General features: G+C 44.5%; 1 protein-coding gene across 11 annotated transcripts; it reads left to right on the top strand.

The window, feature by feature from the left end:
• Nucleotides 1-206: 206 nt before the first annotated feature.
• On the top strand, nt 207-17,869 carry LYPLA1 (lysophospholipase 1). Of its 11 annotated transcripts, none has more exons than XM_060419908.1 (11): nt 207-300; nt 984-1,091; nt 1,283-1,314; nt 5,700-5,931; nt 6,580-6,645; nt 8,149-8,196; nt 9,957-10,027; nt 11,232-11,305; nt 13,205-13,306; nt 14,189-14,365; nt 16,108-17,869. In XM_060419908.1, exons 3-11 carry the CDS (start codon nt 1,296-1,298, stop codon nt 16,159-16,161), a joined length of 843 nt encoding a protein of 280 aa, XP_060275891.1. In that variant the 5' UTR covers nt 207-300; nt 984-1,091; nt 1,283-1,295; the 3' UTR covers nt 16,162-17,869.
• The last annotated feature ends 30 nt before the right edge of the window (nt 17,870-17,899 follow it).

The raw sequence follows: 17,899 nt of genomic DNA, 5'->3' as shown, positions 1-17,899 counted from the left end.
CGGCGCGGAGGGCGGCAGGGACGCGCGGGGCCGAAGGGCGGCGCGGGGCCGGGGGGCGGCGCGGGGCCGGGGGGGCGGCGCGGGGCCGGGGGGCGGCGCGGGGCCGGGGGGCGCGCACGCGCCGGAGCGCGCGCCCGTGGGCGGGCCCGACTAGCCGCTCGCACGCCCTTGGGCCCGGCCGGGCGCCCGCTCCGCCTTCCGCTTCCGACGCGCGGCCGCTGGAGCCGGTGTATGTGCGGCAATAACATGTCGGCTCCGCTGCCCGCCATCGTGCCTGCCGCCCGGAAGGCCACCGCCGCGGTGAGTGCGGTCGCGGGCGCGCGCCGGGGAGCCCGCGGGCTGGGGGGAGGGGGTGGGACGCCTGGCCGGTGGGTCGGGTGCGGTCGGGCGGGGATGATAGACGCCGCCTGGCCCGGGTGTGTGCGGAGAGCGCGGGGTCACGGCGAGCGGGAGGCTGTTTTCCCACCCTCGAGCTTCCATCCCCATCCTGAGTCCCCGGCCCCGTGTACCCATCCTGAGCTCCTAGCCCAGATCCCCGTGTCCCCATCCTGAGCCCGTGCCCCGATCCCCTTGTCCCCAATCCTGCGTCCCCAGTCCCGATCCACTTGTCCCCATCCTGAACCTCCAGCGCGAACCCCCATCCCATCCTGCGCCCCCCGCCCACATCCAGAGTCCCCCACCCGCGCCCCGGCCCCGGGACCTCCCCCCCCTCGGCACCCCACTCCCAGGCCACCATGTGAGCGGACGGCGCCCCAGCCCCAGGCAGCTCTGGAGCAGGTTTCTGCCTGTCTGTGGATGGGAAAGGCCTTAAGCCCCCAGGAACAGGACTTTATTTTCGCACCTCACACCCCTTATCTCAGAGTTTGAAGGCTTAGTGTCGTTTCCGATCAGGGGTGCCACTGCTTAGGAAACTTGTGCGTGAGGATCTCAAACTTTTACCCCGGGAAGCTCCTTTTTTGTGATGGAAAAATTCTACCGTGTAGGTGAGACTCTCACGGTCTGACCTGAAAGAGACAACTGTGTTCTGTAGAAAGTGATCGTTTGCCCAGAAGCATGTCTAACTGGAACCTCAAGAAGTGCTAAAACCCCACGTAAGTTATCTGAGGAGCTTTAAAGAGAGAAGTTAAGTATTTTTGCCGCTTCAGCGAGGTCTGTGGAGATAATTAACTTGCTGAAGGCAGTGTTCTGTGACTCCTGGTATCCAGTTTAACCAGAGCCCCGGGCTGTGACATTCTGGTGGTTTCTTGGGGTGTTAATCAGTCGTTGCTCTTTTCTCTTCTAGGTGATCTTCCTTCATGGATTGGGAGACACAGGGTAGGTACCATCCTTAGTACCCTGATGAAGGAGGTCATGCACCCCTACACGAGCAAGGATTCACTGTTGAAAAACTCTAGGACTGTAAAAAAAGACTGCTAGTCATATTTCTTACACTTGGGTCATGAGATAGAATCCTTTCTTTTTTGATTCCCAGCCCCACCCCCTGCAGTTTACCCCATCCTCTTAATTTGTCATGCATCAACTCCTGTTTCTGGAACATATTATAACTGCAAACTCCTCCTTGAGTTGCCATGGGTACTGGATGCCAGAGTTGGGAGGTATGTTTGTAGGGCTTGCACTTGAGAACTTTCTGGAGGTGAAATTTCAAGGCAGTTTGAGAAGAACTGGTGGATTTTGTGTTGTGAGATACTATCAATGTGAGTATTCTGAGTGAAATCTTAGATGTTCTGTTCACAAATCAGTTGAAGGGCAGAGGATGCAGTGTAAAGATTTGTTCGGAGGCTTATCAGACTCATGGCTTTAGCCCTGTGGTTTATCTGTCACTCAGCTTTTCTCTGTATTGAGAGCTTTTTTCGGGGGGAAGCCGGGGAGCTATGCCAGGTCTTAGTTGCGTGGACCCAGGATCTTTGTTGCAGTGCGCAAGATCTTCCTTGCTGCATGAGGACCTAATTCCCTGAACAGGGCTCAAACCCAGGCCCCCTGCATTAAGAGCTCCAAGTCTTAACCCCTGGACCACCAGAGAAGTCCTGAGGGCTTTTTAAAATTTAAATCCTGGATTATCTGTTTGAAATGTCAGTCAAGTTGTTGTTATAAAATTGTTACAAAATTACAGAATTGGAGGGAAAGTGAAACAAATAAATTTTGATAAAGGAGCCAAGACACTATTGAGTCTTTACAAGGAGGCACTGGGCTAGATTTAGATTAAGTCTTAAAAGCGATTGATTCCTAGTATCCTTTTAGGCCTCCCAAGTGGAGGTCCATGCCTTACATGGAGTTATGGGAAGGGTTATAGGACTTTATGGGCAACAGGTAGTCCTATGAAGAAGACAGACTTGTTTCCCTCTTTATTTATCCATCTATCTATCTAATCCAGATGTTTAAAGAAGCCCTGTTTCATTACCTGACAGACAGAGAGCATCTTGGTCCCCTGCAACTTTCCCAATAAAGAGCTTTGAGGCCTGAAGAATCAGGCCAAGAGAAAAAAGCTTCATTTGGAGGAAGGTTCTGTGTGGACCCCAGTGTAGCCAGATACTTTAGACAGAAGTTAAGAGTGAGATGGTGACGAAAATGACCACCGTGAGATTATAAAGGCTGAGAGCAGCTGTGACATCTTGACTAAGAGTGAAGTTTATATAAAAAATTAGAAGTCTGAAGGACAAAAATTAGAGGTCTCAGTTCTGACAGTGCTTGGTGGGGTGGCACCAAAGAAAGCTGACATTTAACTGGTTCCATTAACACGTAAGAAAATTCAGCACCAGCCTGTCTGACAAATGGTAATTCAGTGTTTAAGATAGTTTTTGGAGAACTGAAGTTCTTTTGTCAGGTTGACTTGCAGGGTGAAGAGGGTTAAGCGATTCAGTTTGTTGCTATAAAAATGGGCAGCTTTTTTTTTTTTTTTTTTTTGGTTAAGGTTCTTTTTTGCAGGGCCAGCCAAGGTGTGCTGTCTTAACTTGGATCTAGCAGTCTATGTCCTGTAGATTCCTCATGAAAAGTGTTTGGTGGCCAAATGAGATTGGGAGACCTTGTGTAATTCCATAGTTTCTCAATTCCCATATGTCATTTTCCCCACATTTTTATGTTTCTGAGATTGGTATTCATCTTATATGTGTTTATTATGATGGTGATTTTTTTTTTATAAAAAGATTTTTTTCAGTGGTGCCACTTAGATTATGTCTTAGTGTCAAGGGAATATGATATGGCTTATTCTCCCTTTGAAGCTTTACTGTGTGGGCACTAGCATGTTTAAAGCTCTGAAAAGTTCTGCAAGAATCACATCTGACCACATGTTCCTCTGCATAACCTGTGTAATAAAATGTGTTAGTCCACACTATATTGCTTGAGATCAGTTTGCCTTCCAAAATAAAGATAGCTTTTGTTATGATTATGGAAATGTTACATTTGTCTTGTAAAAAAAAATTCAGGTTCAGATATATTTGAGAAGAGAATGAAATCAGTTGAAATCCTACAACCCAAAAGATAAATACTTTTGAGAGTATTTTTTAAACTTTTTTTTTTTTTTTAATACGTTCAAAGATATAGAAGAGTTGCAAGAATAAAGGGGCTTCCCAGGTGACTCAGTGGTAACTGAGTGACCCAGTTGTGACTCAGTCAGGAGTCAGTGATTCCTGACTGCACCTGCCAGGAGAGGAGACTAGTTCGATCCCTGGTCGGAAAGATCCCCTGCAGGAAGAAATGGCTATCCACTCTAGTACGCTTGCTGGGATAATCCCACGGACAGAGGAGCCTTGTGGACTCCAGTCCATAGGGTCGCAAAGAGTTGGACACGACTGAGTGACTGAGCATATGCTAGAATAAAACAGATTCCTCGATTCCTTCTACTCAGATTCACTGAGCTCTATCTAACATGTTACTGTGTTTGCCTAAACTTGGAAAAGTTGCCAGTACCATGACCCTTTACCTCCCAACTTTGGCACTTACCTGCTAAGCATGAGCGCAGTCTCCTGTATAACCACAGAACAGTGTCTGCTTCAGGAAGCGTAGCACTTCTTTAATGTTCTTATCGGTCTACCCTGTTACCTAACAGACCTTGGCAGCTGCCCCAGTAATGTCCTTTGTAGTAATCCTCTCCGCTTGCCCTTCAGTCTCTGCCACGCTGCCCTGAGCAGCTGCAGCGTTTGAGTCTCTTTTAATCTGGGACAGTCCCTCTGCTCCTCTCTGGTGCTCAGGATGTCTACCTTTCTGCACAGATGGGACTGGTCCCTCGTTTAGGTTTGTGTGGCACTTCCTCACATGGAGGTTTAGCCCCATTCATTGCCTCACGCTGGGAGCCAGATGGGGTCCTCTGTCCCATTACTGATGCCGCCCCGGGTCACTCGGTGAAGGCGGTCTGTTCGTTTCGGGCTTCTCTGCCGCCGTATTTTCACTGTGTGGTAAGCGCAGGTCGTGAGGAGGTGCTTTTAGATGATGCAAATCGTACAACGGACTTTCGCCCAGGGCTTTTTGCATGGGTGAGTCTCACTGGAGGCAGGTGTTAGTGTGTCGTGGTTCTCTAACTGCCACTCCCCTGGTGGTTTTGGCTTGACCCTCCTCACTGCTGTCATGTGGACTCATAGAATCACTTAACAGGTTATGTTCCATCATTGTGTAAAATTTTAGCTGCTTCTATTAAAATAACTTTACAGTTACATGAAAGTTACAGAAGTAGTATTTAGAGGTCCATGGCAACCCACTCCAGTATTCTTGCCTGGAGAATCCCATGGATAGAGGAGCCTGGTAGGTTACAGTCCACGGGGTCGCAAAGACTCAGACATGACTGAGCGACTTCACTTTGCCCTTCACTCAGATTACCCAGTTGTTAACATTTCTCACACATTCAAGAATAAAGTTGCAGGCCTGTTGCCTCGTTACTCCACAGAGCCGCAAAACACAGTGTGTTTTGTAAGCAGAAGGCACGGCCATGTGGCCACAGCATACCCATCAGTCAGGCCATTCGTGTTGACCTGAAACTCCCATCAAACCCACTGTCCACAGTTATATCCCTCTGCTCTGACCAGCAGTGTCCTTTGTGGGTCCAGATCACAAGTGAGCTGGTCAGGTTGAGCTGTCAAATCTCCTAAGGCTCCTTCAGTCTGAATCGGTCCATCTTCTTAGCTTTGGTGACCTGGACCCTTCTCCCTGACGAACCAGTTCCTGGGTGGGGTGGCCCTCAGTCGGGTTTATGTGACTTCTTGCTTTTGGTAGGGACACCACAGAGGGTGCCATGCGGGTCCCGGGCCCACACTGGGTTGATTTTTGTGCCTCTGATGATGATTTTATGTTTCACTACCTGGTTAAGATAGTATCTACCAAGTGTCTCCAGAATAAAATTAGTAAGTATAATTGCACTTTAAAAGTATTTGGTGGGGAGATGCTTTGATTTCATAAAAATGTCTGTTTCTCATCCATTTTTCACCTTTGGATTTAGCATCCATTAATGATTGTTGTCTGCATCTGTTACTGTGATGGTTGCCAAATAGTGTTCTTCTAAAACATTCCTTCGTTCTGTGTGTATTCACTGGCGGTCTGCAATATCGTTTCAGCCCTCTCTGTGTTTGCCTTTTCAGTGAGGTTTCTGTGTCCTTAACCCTTTTGGGGAAGGTGGATTAAAATAGAGAAGTAGTTAACAGAAAAGCAGGTAATGTTTATTTCAAAACCATTTTATCCAAAAAAAAGGCTTAAGTTACTTTTATTTTACCCTTTAGTAGAGGTAATGGGGCTTCCCTGGTGGCTCAGTGGTAAAGAATCCGCCTGCAGTGCAGGAGCCACAGGAGATGTGGGTTTAATCCCTGGGTCGGGAAGATCCCCTGGAGGAAGGCGTGGCAACCCATTCCAGTATTCTTGCCTGGAGAATCCCATGGACAGAGGAGACTGGCGGGCCACAGTCCATAATGTCACAAAGAGCTGGACACAACCTAAGCAACTGTGTACACAGAGGTAACATGTAGAAAGTACCAGGTGTAATGTCAGGTGTAAGCAAGTAGGGAGCTGTGTGTTTGTAGTGCGATCCCATTCTTGTTAAATCTGTGTTTACCTCTCCAGTGATAGCATGCAGAACTTGGAAAAAAATATGTTAAAAGATTAACTGTTTATTTCTGGCTGGAAGGATTTTGATGATATTTATATTTTTCTAGTTTTTCTGTTACTCCATTTTAAACATACATATGTCCACATTTGCACAAGGTGCGAGTGTTAAACTTGTTTTACTTTTGATGGTGTAGTAGCAAAAGAGAGATAGCAGACAGTTGCTTTACCCCTCTGAGGGTTTTTTCGTCATATAAAATGAATTATATCATCTATCTTGGGTCTTTTGTTAGACACATGGTTGGGAGATGATAGAGTTAAAAAAAAATACACTTTGTAGATTTGAAAGCCCAGTGAAGTATATGAAAGAGAAAACACTGCTGTCTAGGAAACATTAGAGAGCTTCTCATGGTAAAGCTGAAATCACATGCTTTGGGTTATTTCTAGGTTGGCAATGATTTTTTAAGGGGTGAAAATTTGTCCTTACAAATGTAAGTAACTATTTATTCTGTTACTAATGGGACTGTAAAACAGTATCTAATGGCGTTACTTCTCCACCAGGCATGGATGGGCCGAAGCCTTTGCCGGGATCAGAAGCTCCCACATCAAATACATCTGCCCGCATGCGTAAGTGTTTCCAGTTTTCAGGCTTGCGATTTGGAGTCCAGAGAAGAAGCATCATAATAGCTTTACTTTTCCAGAAAAGCATTTGTATATGTTCAGCTTCAAACTAAAGATTAGTAAGTTCTTTAAAACATAAATGTGACCTGGTTACCTTGATTTTTTCTTCCCCTTTTTTTTTAATTGAGAAATTTAAAATAATGTTCTCTTGGAGATTGATTGAACTCCCAGCCAGGAAAATTCCTGTAGATACACAGATACTGTTAAGTTCTGAGGATATCCATGAGCTGTCTCGGAAGGGGATTTACCTGTCAGGTTTGTGACTACCTTGAAAACCCTTTGAAATTCCATCAACTAGAGACAGTATGATGCAGCACAGAGAGAACACATACTTTGGAGTCTGTAAGATTTGGCTTTGAATCCTGAAAATATTTTTAGGTGTCCAAAAGATACTAGTAAGTTTTGAGCAAATTCAGAAAGTCCCTGAGATGAGCAGATCTTAGATCAGAGGGTGCTGAGGAGTGGTAGCCGTGGAGAAGCCAGTGGGATGAGACGAGTGCTGACAGGTCAGTAGTTCAGCCTCGGAAGTGGTCATAGCAGCAGAGTGGATAAATATGAAAGAGGAGGAATATCTGAGTCTAGGTAAGAAAAGGTTCCCTCCTCTTCTTATCCTGTAGTACAGGCTTCATCTTAACCGTTGTCAGCGACAGCTGCATAATGTGGCCAGAGTTGCTGTGTGCTTCTTAATGACTCAGGCCAGAGACAGGATTCTTGATGCTGTTGGAATTTCTGCTCTATTGTTATTGGCCCCCAGATTGAATTTGGTGTAAACCTATCTTTGAACCTAGGGAAGCAAGTTTATGTCCTCAAGGAAATTTTGCTAAGATTTTGTGACATCTAAGGTGGACTTGTTCCACAAGTAAGAAGGATGGTGGTGAGGTGTAGTTAGAGTGTGTCTGTTTTCCCCTTTGGTACCTGGCTGCAGGCGGGTGGTCCAACATTGTCAGCACAGAACTGAGTTGGGTATAGTGGACACTGAGGCAAAGCTTGTGTTTTCCTTATTTATTTAGAGGTCTTGTAAGCAGGTAAGAACTAGAAAATCAGCACACATGTCATTTGAGCCTACGGGAATCAATGTCACCTTTTCTGTGCAGTAAATTGCTTGCATCCCTTCCCCCCTGCCCTTAGCCAGTCTGACATTTCCAGCCATGTTGGCCACTGTTTTCTTTCTCACGTCTGGTCTGAAAGTATCGAGTAAAGGTGTAGATAAAAAAAGATATTTGTTTGCCAACTTTAGTCCATCCCAGTGGCCGCTCTTGTCTCAAGAACCATTTGGAGAGTGTGGAGCACAGAGTTGTACAGGTGTGCATGCAGCTAAGCAGATCATCTGTTTAAAATTGCACACTCGATGTTGTGTGAGCCTCAAGTAATTATCTGCAAAAGATGGTGTTGACTAGGTTCTGTGCTATGGTGTAGTATTCTTGTTTTTCTTTTTTCTTCCCCATGTAGGCCGGTTATGCCTGTAACATTAAATATGAACATGGCCATGCCATCATGGTAAGTAAGACTCCACTAATTTACTAAGAACTTTTTACTTAGGGTTTTCTTTGTGTGTGTAAATTTTTCTTTTTTTTTTTTTGTTTTAATCAGAATTGCTTTTTCATACATCAATTTTTAATGAACTGTCTTTAAGTTGCAAAGTTCTAAAGTGAAATGTAACCTTTATTTCACTGTCTTGGTTCTCATGATTTAGATTCAGGGGTAAACTTAAGGAGCTGCGACAGCAGGTAGAGGAAGAGGAGGGAGCGGGTGGATAGAAATGCCGCAGAGTCTCTCTCACCACTTGACACACCTTTGCTCACTGCCGTGACCAGACGGGGCGTCCACCTCCCGCCTCGGCTTCTTGGCAAGCTGGCGGGTGTGTAGGGAGACCACTTCCTGATGAGCCCTCTGGGGGTCTTCAGGGTGCCAGGCGTTCCCCATGTGCTTCACAGTCGCTCCTTTGTTCTCTGAGCCGCGTCCAGGCCACGTGTTCTTCCTGCTGCTCTGAGAGCCCTGCCCTCAGTTCTGCTCAGAAATGACGACTCCGACTCCCGGGTCCTGTTTTCCTTTTTCCTCCAGCTAGCTCCTGCCGACGTCTTACCTTTCTGGTGACCGGGGGATCCAATGTCCATGGCCCGTTCACAGCCTTGAGTGGCTGTTGCCTCCAGGACTCTTCTTTTCCCGCTGACCTTTTCCTCTCTCAGCCTCAGGCACCCACATCTCCCCTGGGCTCTGCCATCTGGAGCTGCCCCATCTCTGAAGGCACTTAGCTCAGGCCTAACCAGCAGGCATACTTGCTCCCCTGTCTCCACACTCCTGTCAAGGCATCGTGGGGACTCTGGTGTGTTGCCACCTTATCCTCTGCTTGTCCCCACCCCCTCTAACCCAGCTGAATGTTCATCTGTGTCTATGGGAGATTCCTTGGCAACTCTCACAGATTCCTGCCCACAGTGGCCTCTGATTCTTCTGTCTTCCCTCTCTGACAGCATCCCTGTCTGGCACCAAGACTTCCACCTCACATTGCTCCTGACCTTAGTCTGAGCATGTAGTAGATAGCGGGGCAGACCCAGATTCAGGGTCAAGTGGTGATAGGCTCTCCAGACTGTGGTCAAGGCGGCCCGAGGGCCTTGTGCAGCAGGTGCAGGCCTTGCGCGCGAGGTGCCGCACTGGTGCAGGGCTCTCCAGCCAGTGTGACTAGGAGGGAAGTGAGGAGATGGCATCTATTCGGGTGTCTCAAGGGCTGAAAATTCCTCCCCAGGTGTCAGGTTAGCCTGGGTCATTCTGCAGGTGTTTCTAACTTTAAATTATGTGACAGTGACTTTCTAATAGCATCTGCATCTACTTAGTGCAAAAGGAACTCACAGGATATCAGATTCACATGTTTAAATTGACTCTCTGGCCTGCAGAGACCGTTGTTATTTAGTCATTAAGTTGTATCTGACTCTCTGTGACTCCATGGACTGCAGCCCACCAGGCTCCCCTGTCCTTGGAATTCTCCAGGCAAGAATGCTGGAGTTGGGTGCCATGCCCTTCTTCAGGGGATCTTCCTGATCCAGGGATCAAACCCATGTCTCCTGTGTCTCCTGCATTGGCAAGTGGATTCTTTACCATCTGAGCTATCTGGGAAGCCCAGAAACAGTTTAGTTTTGAATTTAACATTCTAGAGAATATTTCTGGTTAGCGTTTTTTCTCTGAAGTTACCATCAAAGGTAGTTATCAAAGGTAGATATTCTTAGAATCAAACAATTCTTTTAGGACTTTGCTTTGTTTTCCAGGTTTGACATTATTGGGCTTTCACCAGATTCACTGGAGGATGAAACTGGAATTAAACAGGCAGCAGAAAATGGTAAGTAAGGAAAGTTTTATAGTAGATTTGGTTGATGTATTGCTGTTGATGAAAACTATGCAGCTGTCTAAACTCAGGTGGTGGCACTATGCCACTCTTTTCTGATCACTCTTACCTTGTTGGACTGTTAATTATGGTCCATGAAGATGAGGTGGATGGGGAGGAATGGCGTTTTATCAAACTTGAATGCTGTCAGATGCATCGTTTTGCTTTCATTGATGTAGGCAAACAGAAAGTCACAGAATATTTCATACTTGTGGCCAGTTAAATTTGGAAATTTTCATCTTAAAAAGGTGAAACTCTTACATATATATCAAAAGTGAAAGGAGGTAAATTTGTAAAAGGTGCAGTGATTCTCATAGTATTATAAAGAAAAATGGAATTATAGGGAGTTACTGAGTAATATAGTTAGTGGCATGTGTTAAAATATTTTGCGGAAACAAAAGAATTCATCTGTTTCCCCGCCCCCCCCCCCATTATTTACTGGCTATAGGGAAAATTAATACTGTGTGTGGGGGTTTTAAATAATAAGGCAAAGTATTCAAGCACTGTAAATCACGACCCGCGTAAAGTACTTAACTGTCTATGATTTTAAAATAACAGCTTTTAGGTACAAATGCCCATGGACGGAGGAGCCTGGTAGGCTGCAGTCCATGGGGTCACTGAGAGTCGGCCACAACTGAGCAACTTCACTTTCACTTTTCACTTTCCTGCATTGGAGAAGGAAAGGGCGACCCACTCCAGTGTTCTTGCCTGGAGAATCCCAGGGACCGAGGAGCCTGGTGGGCTGCCATCTGTGGGGTCACACAGAGTCAGACACGACTGAAGCGATTTAGCAGCAGCAGCAGCAGCAGCCTGGGGTTCATTGGAGAGAAAGAACTATAGAATGTATATGAGCAGAATGGACCGTGGATAAAGGAATATTCATATCCCTCTACACTGATGAGAGAAAAAACTGCTTTACAAATCACGTAACAAATAATTGAATAGTTTTAGCAGTGCCTACGAAATTGAGTTCTTGAAAATACATTCTAATTTTGTATTTTAAGAGAGTGCTTCAAGTTGTTCACTTGTTTTGACCTTTAATACACTGATACAATTTAAACAGGAAAAAATTAATAATGGAAAAGCACATCAGTGGACTTATCTTTGAAAGTATTGGTGATTTAATTTTTGGTGATTTTATTTTTTATGTTGTTTTTAGTAAAAGCTTTGATAGATCAAGAGGTGAAGAATGGCATTCCTTCTAACAGAATTATTTTGGGAGGATTTTCTCAGGTAAGATAAAAGTTTGCGTGGTGTGTCATTGGTGTATTTGTCTAGAAGTCTCGATCCTGTTTTTATGGAAGTCCTGTTTTTAGAAGATGTTACAGAATATGATGTACTCCTTACCTTTAATGCTGAATTAAGTTTGATTGGACTAGAAAGTTCTTTTTTAGTTTTCTCTGTCAGTGATAGGCTTTACTCTAAAGATTACGACTTGAAAGTCAGTTTATTTAAGGAAATCAATTGGAGCCTGGAATGTGTTTTTCTTGAGTAACCACAGCGCACACGTAGCTGTATCTGTTAACAGCTACATGATAACAGCTCTACGAGGCCCTGTCCCAGGAGATGACTGATGGGAAATAAGGTCAAAGAAGAGAAAAATCCCTTCCTTCTTTTTCTCACAAATTCCCAGGGGTCGAGCCCCACGGACCCCTGGAATCCCAGTCGGGTGGGATCAGAGTAGGGGCCCCAACAAAGGGGACCCCAGTTGGGGGCTGAGCCAGCCACTTGACCACCCCTGCGTCTGTGCTGGTCCCAAGGTCGGGGCTGCTCCAGCCACACCCTGTGTTCGAGAATCCCTCTGTGGTTCCCATTCTGGAGTAGATGGTTCTGGTGAGGGGAGCCAAGTCAGTCTTGGTGATGTCATTCTGTCCTCTTTTTTCTTGTCATGCAGAACAGGTTTTAGATGAAAGTGTATGATGTTTACTTTTGGCATCTTCTCTTCCTGTACTTTTTCTCCCACCTGCAGTACTTTTTCTACAGTTATGACATACTGACATTTACATCTTAATTTCAGCTCATCACCTGTTTGCCATGTCACCCCCCCACCCCCTCAAACTGCCCTCACTGCCAATCTGTAAATCCTCCAAGGCAACAGTTTAGTGTCCAGACGACCTGAATTAGGGCAGTGTCGGAATTATGGAATCATTTAGAAGTTAGAATTCAGTGGAAACATAGGTTGTTGATATGATACAGTAAAAAGACGTGCTGTTGATGTGGTATTTGTTGGAAGTCACGGGTAATGTACCCTGTAGTGCACACAGTGTGACATAAATGTGGTTATAGGAATGAACACTTGGTTCAGACAGGAGTCTGTTAAGGAGATTCGTAGATTAGAGCAGACAGAAACTAAATCCTAACATCTTAGGCAAGAAAGAGTAAGTTACGAGTCTGGGGTCACGTCCCAGAAGCCAGCGATGAGAATGAAGCCAGGCTTTCAGAGGCAGCTCAGACTCAGGTAGCTCTCCCCTGGGGTCTGCCTCTCTGCCGGTCGGCCTCACTTGCTTCGCCATCTGTGGTTGGCCTCTGCTTCCTCTCGCTTTTCCCATTCTTGAGCTTACATGTTACAGCCACATAGACCGTGATAGTCACTGAATTTCTCAGATGAGAAAGGCTCTCACATCCTTGTGTGGCCCTGGAAGCTGTGGGCCAGAGTGAATACAGGCTTTGGGCGGCGGGGGCGAGGTGGGGGGGGCGGTTGTGAGCTCCCAGCCAGTGCTCCTGAGGTGTCCCCCGAGACAGTCCTTATCATCCTGAATTCTTGGTTTGGAAAGTAATACCAGTTTAAGACCAGATCTGATTTTCTACCCAAGACTTTGCAGAGAGGATAGTGACTATAAATTTGGACTACCCCTCAAGCATTGTCAGGGCAGCCATGAACTCTGCTGTTCAAACTGCATCTTGGCTGGTTGGGGCGTCACTGGGGTCTCACGACTGTCTTCAAGGTGGAGAGTCAAGTCCTGAAGGACGTGCTGCTCGGGGGTGCGTGTGTTTCTACCAGGTTGCCTATTTCATTAGATGTCAGCCATCCAGTGTGACTTTTTTCCTAACAGATGGTATTGATAACAAGAATCACTCCCACCGCTCTTGGCAGTAGATCCGCCCCACTGACTCTGCCTGTTGTCTCTCCAGGGAGGAGCTTTATCTCTGTACACGGCTCTGACCACACAGCAGAAGCTGGCCGGGGTCACCGCTCTCAGCTGCTGGCTGCCACTGCGGGCTTCGTTTCCACAGGTGCCTGACGCATGCATGCAGCGGGGCATCGCTGAGCTCTGAGATGGCAGATATTGTTGAGAATAGCCCCATATTAGTAGTAGTAATATACTTAAATTTTTAGGGCGGTTTTAGGTATACAACAAATTGAACTGAAAGTACAGAAAGTATCTGTTTACTTTGTGATCTATTTATTTAGACTTTATCTGCACACTACACTGCTTTTACTGTGGATTGCAGAAAATGTAAGAAATGAGTGAGTCCTTAAGAAAGAAAGAAGTCCCTGCTGTCATGAATTCTATATTTGATGTCTTTGGTACACTGTAAGATTTATATCAAAAATTAGGGCTATTTTTAATACATAGAAATAATGTTTTTGGAATGCTCAGTATGCTCACTGCTTAACAGCAGAATTTTGCCAGAGAATGTTAGTTTTTAAATACTCAATATGTAAAGCAGTACATAATACACAAAAAGGATAAGGACATTTTCAAATTCATCTTTAAATCTAGCATTTTCTTTTTTCCATGGCACTATATAGTAACTCTTTGGTGTCTTGCACATAGTGTTGTTCATTAACCTTCTTATTTAAATCAAGTAAGAGCTGAGAAGAACATGATTCAGCTAAAACATACTGAGTCCAGACTCTGGACATATGACTAGGATACAATGTGCTTTGAGGAACTGATTCATTAGAACATTTAATATAAGCAGGGTGATCCTATGTCCTTTAAATGAAGAGGTGGGGGGCACAGGGATGGAGGGAGTTTCATTTCTGTGGCCAGATGTCACCTGTGATGTAAGAACATGCCGTATGATACGTGCCTGTCTCTGGTTGTACGTGCCTGACACAGCACGCCACCCCTTTGAGTGAATAACACAGCTCTGTCGTGTTGTCTGCAGGGCCCTATTGGTGGTGTGAACAGAGACATTTCTATTCTTCAGTGCCACGGGGACCTGGATCCTCTAGTCCCCCTGATGTTTGGTTCTCTCACTGCTGAGAAGCTGAAGACATTGGTGAATCCAGCCAATGTGACCTTCAGAACCTACGCAGGCATGATGCACAGTTCATGTCAACAGGTAAACGACAGGAAGCAGTGATGACAGGCATACCTCTGCAACTTTTTGCATTTGATATTTTTAGGATAAATAACATTTGATGGCTTAAGGGTTTAAAAGAAGTTAATGAATGAATTCACATTGAACCATAGGTTAGTAGGACTTAGATCAAAGTTTATTTCGTTTAATTCAACATTCATTCATCAACTTCCCACTTGCAAACATTGTACGTAATTCAAGGACAAAAAACATTCCTTTATTAAAATCTAAAGTAGATTAACTCAAATGAGAATTTTTTTTTTTAATTTTTACTTTATTTTACTTTACAATACTGTATTGGTTTTGCCATACATTGACATGAATCTGCCACGGGTGTACATGCGATCCCAAACATGAACCCCCTCCCACCTCCCTCCCCACAACATCCCTCAAATGAGAATTTTTAATAGGGGAGAAGAGTATATATCCAAGTGACTATATAGCGAGCAGACTGTGATGTATGTTATGTTAGAAGTTCTTTAAAAGTTCTCTGAAAAGCTGAGAAAGATGATCGCTTGTTAAGAATGAACCTATCCTGACGAGGATAGGTTCAGAGGCTCTAAAAGGCCGAGACTAAAAACTGACTGCTCAGCACCAAGGCAGTCCAAGTTATCATTTTTTGCACCTGTCAGCCTGGCTAAATCATCTACTTTTAAGGGCAGGGAAGGCAAGTAGTAAGATTTATCCATAAGGACGGGGGACCTAGGACTCTAGGTGTGACTGAGAAGGCAGTTGAACCCCTGATGACGTATCAGATTTGGCAAGGCTGGCAGCCAGATCCCAGGAGGGAGGGGCTGCAGGTCGAAACCAGTGGTCTTCACAGCAGGCATCCTGTCACAGGTGCCCCGAGCTTAGCACACACACCCCCAAGCCAGGACCCCAAACTCAGTGCCTCTGGGTCAGCACACTGAGGACTCGGGGGTGCACCTGGGCACTTGTGTTTGTGTGGAGGGGACCTATGCACTAAATGGGAGGACAGTGGATGGACAGCTTGAGGCAGAAAGTGAGAGGCGGTGGGGCTGGAGGAGGTGGCATTGCAGGGACCTTTGGGACCACAGAGGATGTACAATAGGCTGGAGGTGATACCAGTGAAGGGTCTTTGTGTGCTGGGGTTGGATCTGTGAGGTCAGACACCAGGGGTAACAGCAGGGAGCCTGTTCTGGGGCAGTGATAAGGTGGAGCCGCAGGTAGGAGGCATGGAGCTATGTCCTCGGGGATGGGCTGTCTTCCACGGCTCTCTAGGCCTGTCTTGGGCACCTGCCCTCCCTCCTTCAGGTGGCTGGTTGTGTGTGATTCCTCATGAAGGCACAGAGTGTTTGGTGCTACTGGTATAGCATCATCGTTTTAGTGGGGGTGTGTTAGAAGCACTGATGCTTAGTTGACAATAGTTGTGTGTGTGTATCATGTCTTCTCCAGGTGGTTATTGTCACTTCTCAACCCCCCTTCCCCCGACCCCCAGCAGAACAAAGTGCATACCATTTTCCTGGGACTTCATAACACGAGAGCAGTCATTGAATGTATTAATACAATCATCACTATCATCGTAGAAAGTATTCCCAGATTTCTGTTGGTGCTTCATTTCTCTGTCACCACTTTTTATGTAACTGTAGTAAAACTGTGGTTTCACCTTATCTGTGCACACCATGGATTTAGTTAGCGGAATTTAGTAGGGATTTCATTTCTGATTTGTGTAACTGCTTATCAGACCTCTTTATTCCAAACAGGAAATGATGGACATCAAGCAGTTCATTGATAAGCTCCTACCTCCCATTGACTGACACCGCCAAGAGGCCTTGTGTAGAAGTGCACACCAGCATCGTCCAGTGGAGCACACACTTCTTCCTGTGCCCGACCTTGAAACCTCTAATGTTTGCAGTGTTAAAACGTTTTGCAAATATACACCAATGACACAGACTAAATAAATCTCCTCGTGGGAAATGTATGATCTTTGACATTTCTCTATATGTATTTGTATATGATCCAGGATACACTAGTATTAAAATAGATGAAGCAGCCAGCTTCTTTCTCCCAAATGTAATTCAGCAAAATCATAAAATACTGCAACCGGACTTTTTTTTACTAGATCACTTGAAAATTACTAGTATGCTTAATGAAAACTTGTTCAGGTGTAAATGAGGATTTAAGACATAAAGGGTTTATACGTGCTGTGACTTAGGACTATGGTCATATCCCCAAATTACATAGTCACCATGCAGTATCCATATTTTTATATATGTGTTCTTATATACTTAATGATTATAATATTAAGAATGAGGTGTTATTACATTATTTCTTATAAGAGGGATAATGCTTCTAAGTGTCCATAAAGAGTAATATTGCTCTCTAGAATTAATGGCCCTTTTATTTTGGGGACCAGGTTTTTCTTTGCTGAATATGATTTCTGTTCTATTTAATATTCTTTTTCCTCTCTAGAAATATGTTCTTTCTTTTTATGCTTCATAACAGACCAAATATTGCCTCCTTGCCATAGACACTTGCAGTCAATATATGCTGTAATTTGACATTCTGAATCACAGAAGAGGTGGAGTAAAAATGTATTGATACTTATAGAAAGAAACCTGACTTCCCTTCAGAGTTTGTACACTACTTCCTAAACTGGAGTTTAGTCCACATTTTGGACCTTCAGAGTTACTAGAATCTTCAGTGCAGGAAATGAAAATAATTCTGTGGTTGTATTTTCCTGTAATTAACTGAAAGAATAGTTAGTTCATATTCTAGTATGTTCTGGAATATTTAAAACTGATCTTAAAAACTGTAATCTCTAAGATGATTTGCTCTAAGGTGATTCTCCTCATAGCATAGAATTTACTTATTCTGCACGTTTGAAACCGACTGCTGTAGGAAATGAGCAATCATTTCAAAAATTTTGCTTTATTCTTCTCTGTCAACAGACTCATTTAAAATTTTCACTGTAGTCAAATGATATTTTTAAGTTAGCTTTTGTGCAAATGTAAAAATAGCAATTATTTGATTTTAAATAATCAGATTTTTCAATCGGTTAAAATTACTTGAAAATAAATTTATGGGTAACAAAAGTTAGTCAGAACTCAATACATGTGGTGTAGTTACCACACAGTTTAATACATACCAAAAATGTACACTTGATATTTCTGAGTTGGTCGTTTTTCTGCTGTATTCCAGCTGACTAGGACAGTGTTAGGATGGCATCTTCATAAATGGGTGCTATTTGATGATGGAAGTGACTTGGTATGGACTACATAGAGCATGTGAATAATGAAGCCATATGTTTATGTCTGGATTCACAGTTTTTAAACAATCATTTACTAAGTCATTCTGCTTTACCTTGAAGAATATAAACTGTTGTTTCACTGACACAAATCAGCAAGATCTAACTTATGGCAAGAAATAGTCCATTGAAATACTGTGCTATAACGTGGGAAAATGTAAATCTTTTTCACGGTTTCTATCAATGTGAAATAAAATTGAATTCTGACTTTGCTGTGACTGGCTCTTTGGAATGTCTTTGACTTTTGA

The sequence above is a fragment of the Ovis aries genome, chromosome 9 (assembly GCF_016772045.2).
Source record: "Ovis aries strain OAR_USU_Benz2616 breed Rambouillet chromosome 9, ARS-UI_Ramb_v3.0, whole genome shotgun sequence".
NCBI lineage: Eukaryota > Metazoa > Chordata > Mammalia > Artiodactyla > Bovidae > Ovis > Ovis aries.
Note: the sequence above shows the minus strand (reverse complement) of the source record. Positions and strands in the feature narration are given on the sequence as shown.

Bases quoted from the DNA above. Each gene is read 5' to 3' on its own strand.
- LYPLA1 (XM_060419906.1), top strand. From the start codon at position 5,636: ATGTTTATTTCAAAACCATTTTATCCAAAAAAAAGGCTTAAGTTACTT. The intron at 6,646-8,148 runs GTAAGTGTTTCC...TTCCCCATGTAG, and splicing joins AAATACATCTGCCCGCATGC to GCCGGTTATGCCTGTAACAT. The intron at 14,366-16,107 runs GTAAACGACAGG...TATTCCAAACAG, and splicing joins TGCACAGTTCATGTCAACAG to GAAATGATGGACATCAAGCA.